Raw genomic sequence first — 15,768 nt, 5'->3', positions numbered from 1 at the left:
TCCCTCTCTGTCTTTGCCCCCCCCCTCTCTGTCTTTGCCCCCCCCCCTCTCTGTCTTTGCCCCCCCCCTCTCTGTCTTTGCCCCCCCCCTCTCTGTCTTTGCCCCCCCCCTCTCTGTCTTTGCCCCCCCCCTCTCTGTCTTTGCCCCCCCCCTCTCTGTCTTTGCCCCCCCCCTCTCTGTCTTTGCCCCCCCCCTCTCTGTCTTTGCCCCCCCCTCTCTGTCTTTGCCCCCCCCCTCTCTGTCTTTGCCCCCCCCCTCTCTGTCTTTGCCCCCCCCCTCTCTGTCTTTGCCCCCCCCCTCTCTGTCTTTGCCCCCCCCCTCTCTGTCTTTGCCCCCCCCCCTCTCTGTCTTTGCCCCCCCCCTCTCTGTCTTTGCCCCCCCCCTCTCTGTCTTTGCCCCCCCCCTCTCTGTCTTTGCCCCCCCCCTCTCTGTCTTTGCCCCCCCCCTCTCTGTCTTTGCCCCCCCCCTCTCTGTCTTTGCCCCCCCCCTCTCTGTCTTTGCCCCCCCCCTCTCTGTCTTTGCCCCCCCCCTCTCTGTCTTTGCCCCCCCCCTCTCTGTCTTTGCCCCCCCCCTCTCTGTCTTTGCCCCCCCCCTCTCTGTCTTTGCCCCCCCCCTCTCTGTCTTTGCCCCCCCCCTCTCTGTCTTTGCCCCCCCCCTCTCTGTCTTTGCCCCCCCCCTCTCTGTCTTTGCCCCCCCCCTCTCTGTCTTTGCCCCCCCCCTCTCTGTCTTTGCCCCCCCCTCTCTGTCTTTGCCCCCCCCCTCTCTGTCTGTGCCCCCCCCCCCCTCTCTGTCTGTGCCCCCCCCCCTCTCTCTCTCTGTCTGTCTGTGCCCCCCCCCCTCTCTCTCTCTCTCTGTCTGTGCCCCCCCCCTCTCTCTCTCTCTGTCTGTGCCCCCCCCCCTCTCTCTCTCTGTCTGTGCCCGCGCCCCTGCCCCAATAGCTAGTTCAGCACAGACTGAAGATTGTACCTGGGATGATCATGTCTGCGAAGCTCAGCTCGAAACAGCCTCTCAACTGAAGTTTCAGGGGTCCTTTAACTCCCTGCCTCTTCCCTCCTCCTTGGAAGGTGGTCATCTGGAATGAGAGCGGGAGAAAGGTGCTGATCCAGCTCTATACCACCCAGTACAAGAATGCTGCACTGATGAACATGATCCAGTTCACTGCTTGTCTCCAAGACATTAGGAAGCAGCCCCAACTCCTAAAGGCCCTTTCTTGTGTGCACGAGACGTTCCTGTTGTACCACACAATAGCACCGATCGAACTGCTGCAATCAGAAGTCAATTCACACATTGTGTGTCCCATCACTTGGGTCAGGGCTGGTTGACAGCTGCCCGCACTGAGGTGTCAGTGTTACTATATTCAGGGTGGCACCTTAAGCTCGAAACATCCGATAGTGCTTCACACATCGATCGCTTGTGAAACGCGATGACTTATTCGCGCAAAGATCTGTGAATTAACCAATGGAGCTGGTGTTTAATGGGCTAAGCTGACCGGTCACTGAGCCTGTAGTGCCCACACCTGCTGTGTCTCGTCGACTCGGAGATGAGGAGCACGAACGGGCAGCTCATGGTACTGACCGCACCAGCTGGTTAAAGTGTGGAAACCACTGCTGCCAGGCACCCTCTGGTACCTCACAACAACACTTGCATTTCTATCACCCCTTTAATGTGGTAAAACGTCCCAAGGTATTTCACAGGAACGATTATCAAACAAAGTTTGACACCGAGCCACATCTGAAGATGACCAAAAGTTGGTCAAATAGGTCGTTTTTAAGGAGCATCTTAAAGGAGGAGAGGGAGGTGGCGGGGAGGGAATTCCAGAGCTTAGGGCCTAGGCAGCTGAAGGCACGGCTGCCAATGGCCAATCTTCGCATATGGCAATTTGTTCACTCGAGGGCATCTTGCTGAGCCCACGTGTGCGCCACTGGATAATGAAGGGGAGTGGGACCCAACCAGAGATCAAACACTGAAACATTGGCTCGTTCAATTCAGGCAGCTGCCAAATGTAACCAAATAATGGAGTGGATTTATAGAGGAAATTCAGTGAATGCTGTTTATCTGGATTTTTAACAGTCATAGGGTAAAGTGCAGCATGCGAGGCCCCTTAAAAAATTTAATGCACATGGTATTAGAGAGTAGCAACATGAATATGGACACATCAGAGTGTCCTGGTTAAAGGGTGTATTTTTGGACTGGTGGGTTGTGAACTGAAACGTGCTGCTCAGTGTTCGACCAGGATCAATGCTGAGACCATAACTCATCCCAGTTTATATAAATAATCTGGACTCTGGCATAAGGAGAACAATACCAACGTGTGCAGATGAGACAAAAATAGAGTGGTTAACTGTGAGGGGAAACCAAGTGACAGGAGGATACAGATGGGTTACCAGATCATACAATCATACAGCGCAAAAGGAGGTCATTCGGCCTATCGTGTCTGTGCCGGCTCTTTGAAAGAGCTATAGATTGGGCGGACAGGTGGAAATGTGTGAGGGGGGGTGGGGGTGTGAGAGATTGGGGACAGGATCTCGTGTGTGAGTGTGAGTGAGGGCTGGCCACATTTATCTGGGTGTGTAATGGGGACCGGATGTAGTGTGAGGGGCTGGCCACATTGGCTGGGTGTGTAATGGGGACCAGATGTAGTGTGGGGCTGGCCACATTGGCTGGGTGTGTAATGGGGACCGGATGTAGTGTGGGGCTGGCCACATTGGCTGGGTGTGTAATGGGGACCGGATGTAGTGTGGGGCTGGCCACATTGGCTGGGTGTGTAATGGGGACCGGATGTAGTGTGGGGCTGGCCACATCTATCTGGGTGTGTGAGGCTGCACTCATTATTTGGGGCAGTTGCGCATGCGAGAGACTGAACTGGCAGGACCGAGTGTCACATTGAAGAGCTGACACAGAATTGTGTCCATATTTGTAACCAAGTGTCTGGGTGCAGGGATGCCATGGCATGGGCACTATTCGGGCAGGATGTGCAGCATCCATTAGTGATAGTCACCGGAATTCGACCACACTTGGTTATTTTCTCCTTGGCATCTCATACTGAGGAGACTCTCCCTTGAGGCAAGCTGCCTGTATCTGGGTTTACAGTAGTGAAGTTTCAGCATGAGTAAGAGGCTGTGTGGTTTGTGTGTTTATCTTTGGGGTTAGAAGTAGCCAGATAAGTTTCCAATAGTTCAGAGGGGAATGTCACTATATTCAGTTGCAGACTGTATGCTTGCCTCTGGTGAAGACACCATTGTGCTAATGAACCACACACACTGGAAAGCCCAAGTTGGTTTTCTGTCTGTTCTGAGTCAGCTGGCCTCCGAGTCCCTGGGGTAGGGAGAGAAAAATCACCGATTCCCTGCTCCTGGGAACTGTGCGGTGCCCCTGACTGATGAGTGTGTGGGCACGTGTGGATATTGGGTAAGAACAGAAGTGGCCGTGGCTGTGATGCCCCCACCCCAGACTCAAGTAAAGAAAGAAAGGACATGCATTTTTATAGAGCCTTTCACCACCTCAGGAGGTCGCAGAACTCCTCTCAGCCAGTGAAGTACTTTTTGAAGTGTAGTTATTGTTGTAATGCAGGGAAACGCAGCAGCCAGTTTGCGCACAGCAGATCCCACAAACAGCAATGTGATAATGACCAGATAATCTGTTTGTGATGTTGGATGAGGGATAAACATTGGCCAGGACACTGGGGAGAACTCCCGTGCTCTTCGAGTGCCATGGGATCTTTTATGCCCACCTGAGAGGGCAGCCGGGGCCTCGGTTTAATATCTCATCCAAAAGACAGCACCTCTGACAGTGCAGCACTCCCTCACTACTGCAGCGGTGTCGGCCTGGATTATGCACTCGAGTCTCTGGAGTGGGGCTTGAACCCATGACCTTCTGACTCAGAGGTGAGAGTGCTGCCCACTGAGCCATGGCTGACACGTAGTAACCCACCAACACTTGCTGGCTCGGCTCACACAGGTAGCAGAGGGCGGTACCCCACTGGAGGAGGGGAGGAAGGAGGTGACTCTTCAATAATTTTCATGCAGTTTAAAAAGAGGGTCCCACTGGGAGAGGACGAAAGCAGGAGACACCTCTGTCCCCTCGGCCATGGAATAGCGGGGATGGGAGATAAAAAACCCAGGGATGATTTCTTTTAGAAGCTGTTTCTTTTCTATAACTGTGTAGATTCTGTTGTATTCAGTTTTCATATAAATGAGTTCAGAAAAAGAAAAAGCAAAATTTAAAAGGGTGTGGAGAAAGTCTCAGTCCCCCTGCCCAAGTGGATAGCTCGTTCAGCAAGCTAGCACAGGCATGATGGGCCAAATGGCTGCCTCTTGTGCTGTGTTCGATACAGTGTGAGAAACATGCCATTGTGTTGCACGCTTGTTGGCTGCCAGTGCTTCTGACCCTTGGATAGAGTCCGCACATTCCCACTCAACACACGCAATCTCTTCAACAAACTTTTTTATTCGTTCGTGGGACGTGGGCGTCGCTGTCGAGGCCGGCATTTATTGCCCATCCCTAATTTCCCTTGAGAAGGTGGTGGTGAGCCGCCGCCTTGAACCGCTGCAGTCCGTGTGGTGAAGATTCTCCCACAGCGCTGTTAGGAAGGGAGTTCCAGGATTTTGACCCAGCGACGATGAAGGAACGGTGATATATTTCCAAGTCGGGATGGTGTGTGACTTGGAGGGGAACGTGCAGGTGGTGTTGTTCCCATGTGCCTGCTGCCTTTGTCCTTCTAGGTGGCAGAGGTCGTGGGTTTGGGAGGTGCTGTCGAAGAAGCCTTGGCAAGTTGCTGCAGTGCATCCTGTGGATGGTACACACTGCAGCCACAGTGCGCCAGTGGTGGAGGGAGTGAATGTTTAGGGTGGTGGATGGGGTGCCAATCAAGCAGGCTGCTTTGTCCTGGTGTCGAGCTTCTTGAGTGTTGTTGGAGCTGCACTCATCCAGGCAAGTGGAGAGTATTCCATCACACTCCTCACTTGTGCCTTGTCGATGGTGGAAAGGCTTTGGGGAGTCAGGAGGTGAGTTACTCGCCGCAGAATACCCAGCCTCTGACCTGCTCTTGTAGCCACAGTATTTATGTGGCTGGTCCGGTTAAGTTTCTGGTCAGTATAATCTCAATACCATATTCCCACTCTCTTCCCATACCCCTTGATGCCTTTTGTGTCTAGAAATCTACCTATCTCTTTAAATAAATTCAGGATGTTGGTGGTGGGGCTTCAGTGATGGTAATGCCATTGAATGTCAAGAGGAGGTGGTTAGACTCTCTTGTTGGAGATGGTCATTGCCTGGCACTTGTCCGGCATGAATGTTACTTGCCACTAATCAGCCCAAGCCTGGATGTTGTCCAGGTCTTGCTGCATGTGGGCACGGACTGCTTCATTATCTGAGGGGTTGCAAATAGAACTGAACACTGTGCAATCATCAGCGAACATTCCCACTTCTGACCTTATGATGGAGGGAAGGTCATTGATGAAGCAGCTGAAGATGGTTGGGCCTAGGACACCGCCCTGAGGAACTCCTGCAGCAATGTCCTGGGGCTGAGATGATTGGCCTCCAACAACCGCTACCATTTTGCTTTGTGCTCGGTATGACTCCAGCCACTGGTGAGTTTTCCCCCTGATTCCCATTGACTTCAATTTTACTAGGGCTCCTTGGTGCCACACTCAGTCAAATGCTGCCTTGATGTCAAGGGCAATCACACTCATCTCACCTCTGGAATTCAGCTCTTTTATCCATGTTTGGACCAAAGCTGTAATGAGGTCTGGAGCCGAGTGGTCCTGGTGGAACCCAAACTGAGCATCGGTGAGTAAGTACCGCTTGATGGAAGGTGTCGTAGACAGTGCTATCACTTTGCTGATTGAGAGTAGACTGATGGGGCGGTAATTGGCCGGATTGGATTTCTCCTGCTTTTTGTGGACAAGACATGGGCAATTTTCCACATTGTCTGGTAGATGCCGGTATTGTAGCTGTACTGGAACAGTTTGGTTAGAGGAGCGGCTAGTTCTGGAGCACACGTCTTCAGCACTACAGCTGGGATGTTGTCGGGGCCCTTAGCCTTTGCTGCATCCAGTGCACTCAGCTGTTTCTTGATATCACGTGGAGTGAATCGAATTGGCTGAAGACAGGCTTCTGTGATGGTGGGGATATCAGGAGGAGGCCGAGATGGATCATCCACTCGGCACTTCTGGCTGAAGATGGTTGTTAACGCTTCAGCCTTGTCTTTTGCACTCACATGCTGGACTCTGCCATCATTGAGGATGGGGATGTTCATGGAGCCTCCTCCTCCCGTTAGTTGTTTAATTGTCCACCACCATTCACGACTGGACGTGGCAGGACTGCAGAGCTTTGATCTGATCCGTTGGTTGTGGAAGCACTTAGCTCTGTCTATAGCATGTTGCTTCCGCTGTTTAGCATGCATGTCGTCCTGAGTTGTATCTTCACCAGGTTGGCACCTCATTTTTAGGTGCGCCTGGTGCTGCTCCTGGCATGCTCCTCTTCTCTCCTCATTGAATCCCCTGGCTTGTTGGTAATGGTAGAGTGGGGAATATGCCAGGCCAGGAGGTTACAGATTGTACTGGAATACAAATCTGGTGCTGCTGATGGCCCACAGTGCCTCATGGATGCCCAGTTTTGAGCTGCTAGATCTGTTCTGAATCTGAAGCTCTCAAACCTTCATTTAGTTTTGGAAATGAACGATTAGTTCCTCAGCTCCTGAAATCGCTGAGCTAAGGGCCTGGTCTTGCTGCTGCTTGGGAGCTCGTTACATCTGCTGCATGTCAGCCCTGCTGCCTGGTGGTACTGCCTGTTACTGTCGACTGAACAGAAGGTGTTTGGCTGGTGCTGCATCACTGTCGTTGGGGGCTCACACTTTCAACACAGTCTCGGGTGGAGTTCAAAAGTCCAGGGCCATAATCAGATTTTTAAGTGCTTATCCTGGTTTCCATAGACCAGTCGGAGATCCAACAGCTCAAAATCCAGCAGCTTGCTTACTGACGCAGGCTCCCTTTCTTAGACCAGTAAAAACGCAGCTTAAATGTTCACCGGCTACACTGTTTGCTTGACAGCCGCTGGCATTGAATGATGATGAGGGCACTGGTCAGGGCTCCCGATCTGTTCCCTACTGATTGTGTTTGTAATCTGTTTCACTTTTTTTCAATCGTAAGACCATGATGAGGGGCTTCAAACTCCCATTCTCTGGATTGCTTGTCCAGTAACGTGACCACTACACTCCCACTAGATCGACGGGTTTAAGGTCCTGGCAAAGACTGAGGCAGATGGTGCAATGGAGGACAAGCTCTCAGGACAGTGTGTTTGGAGTTTGAGGAGAGGGCGATCTCTCGGTACAGTGTGTTTGGAGTTTGAGGAGAGGGCGATCTCTCGGTACAGTGTGTTTGGAGTTTGAGGAGAGGGCGATCTCTCGGTACAGTGTGTTTGGAGTTTGAGAGGAAAGTTTGCAGGTGCATTGACTTCAGCAATGTCAATAAAACAGACAGAGAGGGGGACTGTGTCACTGGCGATTGTGGCAGATCAATTAGTTAATAGTCCATGGTTTTTACAGGGACTGTAAGTCTTGCAAGTTTGCCCACTGCTCCCTGATTTAGCTGTGGGATTGAGGGTCCCAGGTGCAAGACTAGGGGTTTTGGGATTTTGTTTAAGACTAGGGAGATATCTGATTCTGCTGTGGGACTGGAATTCTTTAGTTTAAGTGCAGGACTTGAGTGGCCTCAGTTGCATGCCTGAGGGTCACTGATTTTACAGTGGTGGGGGCTTATAGGGGCCTCTGGTATAGGTGTGAGACGGGATATCAAATGCGAATTTGGGGGTCTCTGCTGCGATTGTGATTTTTTTTTTTGTTAAATGGAATTTTCTTTTGCAGAACAAGTCGTGGAAGAAGCTGAAAACCATGGTGCACTGGTCACCATTTGTTGTCTCCTTCAAGAAGCGCTATCCATGGGTGCAGTTAGCAGGACACGCAGGTAACCTACCCTGGGGGACTGGGGTTCTCTGTTGCCCTGCAGCTCACGGGCCCAGGGGAATGGGGGGACAACAAGAAAAGGCAGCCCAGGCTCTCCGACTCGCCCATCGGGTAAACGTGCTCCCGGGATGGTGCTAATTCAGGCAAACTGCAAATGATAGCAGTTCAGCTGCTAGCTGATCTCAGCCTGGTTGCCATTCGGGGAGTTAGACTGTCTGTCTGGATTGGGAGGAGAACTGTTACGGTCACTCCCTCCGAACGCTATCCACTGAATCCTGCTGGAAAGTCTGTGTGTGTGGGGACAGAATCCGGCTCAGCCGTGATGCCTTCTATAGTCGAATAGCCTGACACCGGTCTGCCCAGCTGTCACACAAAGCATTTGGTGAGATAGAAGAGGACCGCAGACACTGAAGAATTGTTTCCCAGCAAGAGTTGCTGCTCCTGGGAGAGTAAGGGGAGAATACCGACCGACAGATGGGACTCACTGAATTGGGATTCATTCCTCTTTCACTTGACCGTGTCTTGTGACTTTATAAAAATGCTGCCCAGCTCTGTCTCCTCGCCTTCCCCAGGACAGTAACCAGGGAGCGAGCTATTATCACTGACCAGTACGTGTACCTACGGTCATGTCCATCCCAAAATAGCAAAGCTGTAATGGCTCCTCCAGTTGCGATTTCTCTTTGGTGAAGGGCTTTTTCTCCCACAATTGTCGCTAAAGAAAGAAACACTTGTATTTATATAGCGCCTTCCACGACCTCAGGATGTCCCAAAGCGCTTTGCAGCCAATGAAGTACTTTTGAAGTGTGGTCACTGTTGTAATGTAGGGAAATGCGGCAGCCAATTTGCGCACAGCAAGATCCCACAAACAGCGATGCGATAACGACCGGATAACCTGTTTTGGTGATTGATTATGTGATAAATATTGGCCAGAACACCAGGGAGAACTCCCTGCTTCTCTTCCAAATAATGCCCTGGGACCTTTTACACCCACCTGAGAGGGCAGACGGAGCCTCGGTTTAACGTTTCATCGAAAATGGCACCTCCGACAGTGCAGCATTCCCTCAGTACTGCACTGGGATGTCAGCCTAGATTATGTGCTCAAGACTCGCGTGGGACTTGAATCCACACCCTTCTGACTCGGAGGCGAGAGTATTATCCACAGCTGACACTAGTTCAGTTGTATTTACTGCCCCTTGCAGGGGAGAGGTACAGTACCAGATGCCCCCCCCACCTCATTGAATCTCATTCACTACTGCCCACCCTGGCTCTGTCTGGAAGAGCAGGTGTGGGGGGAGACGGGGAGGAGCAGGATTATTGAAGGATGGGCACTGTCTCACGAAGCTGCCTGTTTTGTCTCAGGTAACTTTAAAGCTGGAGATTACGGAAAGATCCTGAAGAAGTACTGTGAGTGTGAGCAGCAGTGCCTGGAGTCGCTGATGAAGGATCCTCTGCTGCGTCCCTACGTGCCGGGGTATTATGGTGTGGTGGATAAGGACGGAGACAGCTACAACCAGATGGACGACCTGCTGGCAGAGTTTGACTCCCCCTCAATCATGGACTGTAAGATGGGGGTGAGGTAAGTAGGCTTGTTATCTCCACAAATAAGCCTCGGAAAAGGGGGCGCAAGCTAGCGGGGAGTGGGAGGCTATCAATGTTCCTCCTTCTGTCACTATCTCTGTAACCTCCTCCAGCCCTACTACCCTGCGAGATCTCTGCGCTCCTCCAATTCTGGCCTCTTGCGCTCCCTGATTTTAATTGCTCCGCCATTGGCGGCCATGCCTTCAGCTGCCTGGAATTCCCTCCCTAAACCTCTCGTCTGATTACGCTCCTGTGAGGAACCTTGGAGTGTTTTACTATGTTAAAGGCGCTTTATAAATAAATTGTTGTCGTTCTGTCCCAGAATTTAACATCCTGATGTATTGATGCATCACAGCAGGGCCTCCACCATGGAGCTCATGTGGATGTGTTGAACTTCATTCGGTTAAGGTGTAATTGGGAAAAGTTACTGTTTCTAAGCCATCCTGTCCGCAGAGAGATCTGATAGAGGGGGAAATGCAGCCACTATCCAGCACCTCCTGCTGGGAAATGTGTGTGAGGGGGTGGGGGGTGAGAGGGAGGGGAGACTTCCTCTTGTGTTACCAGTTCTTCAGAGTTTTCAAATTCACTCTTCCCTCCACTTCTACCCTCCTCCTCCACACTGCTTCACTCCAGTCTTAGTAATATTGGATAAATCGTGCTGGACTACCTGTGGAAGTGTTTTGATACCGAGTGTGAAGGAGCCCGTGAGAGCCATGTTCCTAAAACCAGCCGAACGCAGGGCTGCAGCCTGCTGGTTGTAAACAGCAGACCAGAATGCAAATGTGTGGTTTGCAAAACTCCTTCAAACTTTCCACTCAGCCTGCATTTAACGGCACGGAGCTGTGTCTTTTCCAACCCACCGTTTATTGATTAGTCAGTAACCTTCCCATCCTCCGTCTTTGCCAAATCCTGAATCCCAATTCCCCAGCGTGCGAGGCGCAGGGAGTGGTGTTGCTGGAGTAGCAATTGCACGTCCTTAGTTTATATATCTGGGTATGTGATTTCCCCACGTCCTTCCGACCCCTCTGTGTGCTGTGTTTACCCACATGTAGCGAGCGCTATGTTCCATGTTGAGCCCATCACTGACTATTCCTTTGTAGCAGTCAGATATTCTAGCTATGAGGAGCTTTAATTGAATCCAACTTTCGCCACGATCTTGAATGTCAGCCGCTCACCCACGGCCTTTTTGCTCTTCCTCCCCCCCAACCCCGGAACGATTCTTGCAGGAGTTCAGTTCCACAGTCACTGGCCAACCTCCAGCCCCTCCACCAAGTGGCCATCCTTTGTGTGAAAATGTTTGCAAACTATTCAACAGAGGATCGAAATGTTCCAGCGACCTGACCCCGTTCTCTAAGGCCGTGTCCCCTATGCCCTCCGCACCAGCCTCCCGGGCTCCACCCCACACAATACTCCCAACTCCTCCAGTATGGCCTTCTGCACTGTTGTACCCGCCAGTGTCTCCAGTCCACGTCGACCTCTCCATCTCGCAGCTCGGTCCTCTCTTTCCACCCCTCCGATCCTTCCGTCCCGACTCTAACCTCCTCTGTGCCCTCTCTCCACTCATTGGTGACAGAGCTGTCTCGGCCCTGCTGTCTGGCACTCCCTCCCTGATGCTCTCTGCCTTACTGCTTCTCTCCCCACTTTTAGAAAACCTCCTGAAGCCCCTCTTCATCTTATCTAATTCTGGTTGCTGCTCCACGCCTGTCTCCTGTGAAGTACCTGTGGGGCTTTGTATGTTGAAGTGCTGTATAGGTGCATGTTGTGTAGCTGTTACATCAACAGCAGCTTGCATTTATATGCAGTCAAGTGTCCAAGGTGCTTCACAGGAGTGTTATCAGACAAAATTTGACACCAAGCCATATATTAGGGCAGGTGACCAGAAGCTTGGTCAAAGAGGTCAGTTTTAAGGAGCATCTTAAAGGAGGAGAGAGGGGTTTAGGGAGGGAATTCCAGAGCTTAGGACCTCGGCAGCTGGAGGCAATGCTGGGGCAATGAAAATCGGGGATGCGGAAGAGGCCAGAATTGGAGGATCGCAGAGACCTCGGAGGGTTGTAGGGCTGGAGGAGGTTACAGAGATGGGGACGGTCGAGGCCATGGAGGGATTTGAAAACCAGGATGGTACAATAACCGTCTCTGCGAATCGCGGTCGACGTTTTCAGTGTGCTTTATATCCTTAATGTTTTTCTGTATCTGATTGATTCCAAATTTCTTCTTGAAGGACCTACCTTGAGGAGGAGTTGACCAAAGCTCGCGAGAAACCCAAACTGCGGAAGGACATGTACGAGAAGATGATCGCCGTCGATCCAAACGCACCCTCGCAGGAGGAGCACGCGCAGGCGGCCGTTTTGAAGCCGCGTTACATGCAGTGGCGGGAGACGCTGAGCTCCACAGCAACACTAGGGTTCAGGATAGAAGGCATCAGGGTGAGTGGCAAGTGGCACATGCCAGTCACCAGCCCATAGTGGCACAAACCTGTCGCAGTAGGTCGAGCCAGGCACGGTACGGCACAGGGGAGGGGGACGGGGCAGGAGGGTGTAGCAGGGCAGAGAGCAGCGGAGATCCAGGAAGGAGCGTGGCCATCAGTATAGACGCAGGGCACAGTCTGACCTCGCGTCCCCCTCACTCTGAGTAAAGGGCTTTGTTTTTGTTTGATTTCCCCAGAAGGCCGATGGCTCCTGCAACACGAACTTCAAGAAAACCAAACTGAAAGAGCAGGTTATGGAGGCACTGGAGGATTTTGTGGACAGCAATAGGAACATCCTGGTAACTATTTATCCTCTGTTACTACATCGTTTCAGGCAACAGGTTCTCAACATCGTGTCAGAGAGACGAGATGAACATTTGTGCGATCGTAGCTTCGCTCAAGTTTTCTCTCTTTAAATAGTCTGGATGGTTAAGAGCGATAGCATGTGGGCTGGACCTCCTGCTTTCTCCCCCATGCCCCCGCCCTGCGTTGTGCGCTGGGGCTCGCGTTGTGCGCTGGGGCTCGCGTTGTGCGCTGGGGCTCGCGTTGTGCGCTGGGGCTCGCGTTGTGCGCTGGGGCTCGCGTTGTGCGCTGGGGCTCGCGTTGTGCGCTGGGGCTCGCGTTGTGCGCTGGGGCTCGCGTTGTGCGCTGGGTTGGCGCGCTGGGGCTCGCGTTGTGCGCTGGGTTGGCGCGCTGCTAATGTTCCTGTGTTACTCTATTACAGAGAAACTATTTGACGCGATTGAAAGAAGTGAGGACAGCGCTGGAGGGCTCAGAGTTCTTTAAAACGCACGAGGTAAAGGATGTGCCCTTTCTTGCCACCGCTTCACGAACAGAGCCCAGTGAGCAAAGATTGCAATGTGTTTCTAAAGCAACTGCTCACAAATAAATCGCAACAGAAAATACACATCAGTCCCACCAACATCTGGAAAGGGAAAAGACAGATTCATGTTTCATGACCCTGTCAGAATCAAAACCATCCAGATGCTGACGGAACTGCTGTCTCTATTTTATTTTTCATCGGGTTGCATTGTAACTGTACCCGGGGTCTTGACCTGCGGGTGGCCCTGAGTTGGGTTTCTGACTCGAGTCCTGTGTCAGTTGACTGACAGCTGAAGACTTCCCCGGGCTCTGGACTGGGTTAAAGGTGAAGCTGCTGAACGAGTGTCTCCCACTTCATGTCATTCCACATCCATTTGTTTCTGTGACGGTCAGGGGCTCATTTAATTGCCAACTGTCGGCACTGATGTTTGGAGGATGATTATCGCACCAGACTCTCCGGAGATGGATACACACTCTGGTCCTAAGCGTTGCTCTGTCTACCTGCACCCACCCTCTCCGGATTTGGGTCCCTGCTGGCAGAGTGTGTATGACTCCACACACACACAGGTGTAGCTTTCTCCGTAGTTTGATTTGGAGTCTTTTCAATCTGGTGATGGGTTTCCACATGTGTCTGACACCCAGCTGACCAAAAGCATAGTCAGTGGGCTGCTTGACCATGAAGGGCATCACCACCCTCCCTCCCCCCTCTCCCCCCCCCCCCCCCCCTCCCCCCCACCACCCCGATCCACTCTGGTGCGTTTTATAGCAGGGGGTCGACTGATAGCTCCCTCTATTTCTTTCACCCCTCCCTACCTACCAGCACCGTGGGAGAACCTTCACATGGACTGCAGCGGTTCAAGAAGGTGGCTCACCACTACCCCAAGGCAACTAGGGAAGGGCAATAAATGCCGACTTTGCCAGCGATGCCCACACCCGAGAATAAATTAAAGAAATAACTAATATCACTTGCCTCCACTGCAGCCCCTGCTGGGTTTAGAGATTCAGCATACTCCACGTGGGTCACTGGTGTACTGGATAACACATTTAACCACTAGCTTGTTAAGCTGTAAATGAGTCACTTCATTCCTTTCAAATTGTGGTGTTTTCTGAGGCCTGACCGTGGAATTGTCTCGCTCTTTGTTCCCTCGTTTCCAGGTGGTGGGAAGTTCTCTTCTCTTTGTCCACGACAAGACGGAGTTGGCCAAGGTTTGGATGATAGACTTTGGGAAAACGGTGCTGTTACCCGATCGAGAGACACTGAACCACAGGGTGGCCTGGGTGGAGGGGAACCGGGAAGATGGGTACCTGTGGGGGCTCGACAACCTCATTAACATTATCAACAAAATGCTGGAGCAGTGAATGGTTCCAACAGGCCTCGGGTGCCTTCCGTTTTCAGCTGCCCTCCGACGCAGGGCCGTGACAGAGCTGTGTATTGTTCTCCGAAGTCTTCCTCTCCTCTCCGGCAAGACTTGAAGCTCACTGCAGTAACGGACGGTGCGATGCTGCACACGTTTGGGAGGGTGGGGGTGGGGGTTGGGCTGAGGGCGGGGCGGGGTGTTGGGCTTTTAAAACTGGCGGTGAAAGCCAAGCCGAGAGAGAGTGCTTGCGACTCGTGGGGATTTGATGTGCTGAGACCAAGCTGTGAAGTCATCGTTCCTGAGCACCGTGCCTGCCCTCTGACCCCAGGAAGAGGGGGAGTTTGAACCTTGAACCTTGGCAGCGTGCTCCCTGTGGGCCGGTGCACAGCAGGCACCGTGTGGTTCTTCCGGTGATTCTGGTTGAGCCAGCAAACACTTTTTTAAAAATATGTAACACAAGCGGAAACACTGGAGCGAGGCAGAGATATTTCCGATTAATTCCTGGATCAGTTCAACACCTTTTTTTAAAGCTGCAGAACAGCGCAGCAGTAAAACTCGCCATTGTAGCCAAACCTTCCACTGACAGCAACACCAATGGCTTTTATATACGAGAAATACTTTCCTGTTCTTTGCCATGTTGGGGACCCGTGCGATACGCTGTGACCCAACAAAATTTAGTTCTCCGTCGCCCCCCTCCACCCCAGCCAAGGTGGGCTCTCCACCGCACCTTGCACTGATGGTAAACCCGGCGGTGGGAGCTGGCACCTGGGGGTGGTGGGAGCTGGCGCCCCCCTGAACGGGAACCCGGTGGAATGATCCAGTCCGAGTGCTCCTGAAAGTCAGGTGATAGTCAAACCTTTTATTGATGTTCTTAATGTAAATATGTATCATGGGTTTAACCTTTTTTTAAAAAAACTAATAATTAAAAAAAAACTGTAATGCATTTCTAAACCCACGGTGGACATTAACTGGTGGGGGGCCGGGGGGGGGGATATGTGGGGAGGATGGGGGCAGTTGAGCAGAAAGTGCCATCCCACTGTGAAATCAGAGAGATTCTCAATGCACGAAAGTTTCGTCTAAATCTCATGATGTGGTTCAGTGTCCCGCACTGAGATTTCTCCCTTGTGTACAGCGTCTCTTTCTCTCTCTGTGTGTTTATCAGCAGCGATGGGGACCTGCCTGCTCCAGCATTCCGCTGTCTGGTCTCTGTGGGAGGCTTGGCTTTGCTAGCGGGGGCTGGCTGTGTCCCGGTAATACCCTGACCCTGCAGGACACGGGCCGCTCACTGACCAAGGAGGCTCTCTGCACAGTGACTGAGGGCAGGTGACAACCACAGGCAGCTCTCCACCCTCCCCCAAAGTCCTGCCTAGAGACCAGATGGGGATGTGAGAGGTAGGAGTATGAGTGTGTGTACATGCAAAGGACAATGGTCGGGGTAGGGGGAGGGAGATCAAACTCGAGCAGAGATTTAACACAGCTCGTTCCTGCTCACTCTTGTTCTGCGGTGCTTGGAAATAGGAGTCGGGCTGTGGCTGATTATCGGCTCAAACAGTGAGAGGAAGTCGAAGATCAGGGAAGCCCCAGAG

General features: G+C 52.2%; 1 protein-coding gene across 1 annotated transcript in view; it reads left to right on the top strand.

Moving 5' to 3' along the window:
- The window catches only part of LOC137306086 (inositol-trisphosphate 3-kinase C-like), a 63,598-nt gene extending 49,259 nt beyond the window's left edge, over positions 1 to 14,339 (top strand). Inside the window, exons 2-7 of the mRNA XM_067975152.1 lie at positions 7,862 to 7,966; positions 9,325 to 9,536; positions 11,757 to 11,961; positions 12,200 to 12,301; positions 12,727 to 12,798; positions 13,980 to 14,339. Coding sequence (XP_067831253.1) covers positions 7,862 to 7,966; positions 9,325 to 9,536; positions 11,757 to 11,961; positions 12,200 to 12,301; positions 12,727 to 12,798; positions 13,980 to 14,183 — 900 coding nt within the window. The 3' untranslated portion in view covers positions 14,184 to 14,339. The remainder of the gene's footprint in view (positions 1 to 7,861; positions 7,967 to 9,324; positions 9,537 to 11,756; positions 11,962 to 12,199; positions 12,302 to 12,726; positions 12,799 to 13,979) is intronic.
- Positions 14,340 to 15,768: the final 1,429 nt, after the last annotated feature.

This window comes from Heptranchias perlo, chromosome 41 (assembly GCF_035084215.1).
Source record: "Heptranchias perlo isolate sHepPer1 chromosome 41, sHepPer1.hap1, whole genome shotgun sequence".
NCBI lineage: Eukaryota > Metazoa > Chordata > Chondrichthyes > Hexanchiformes > Hexanchidae > Heptranchias > Heptranchias perlo.
Note: the sequence above shows the minus strand (reverse complement) of the source record. Positions and strands in the feature narration are given on the sequence as shown.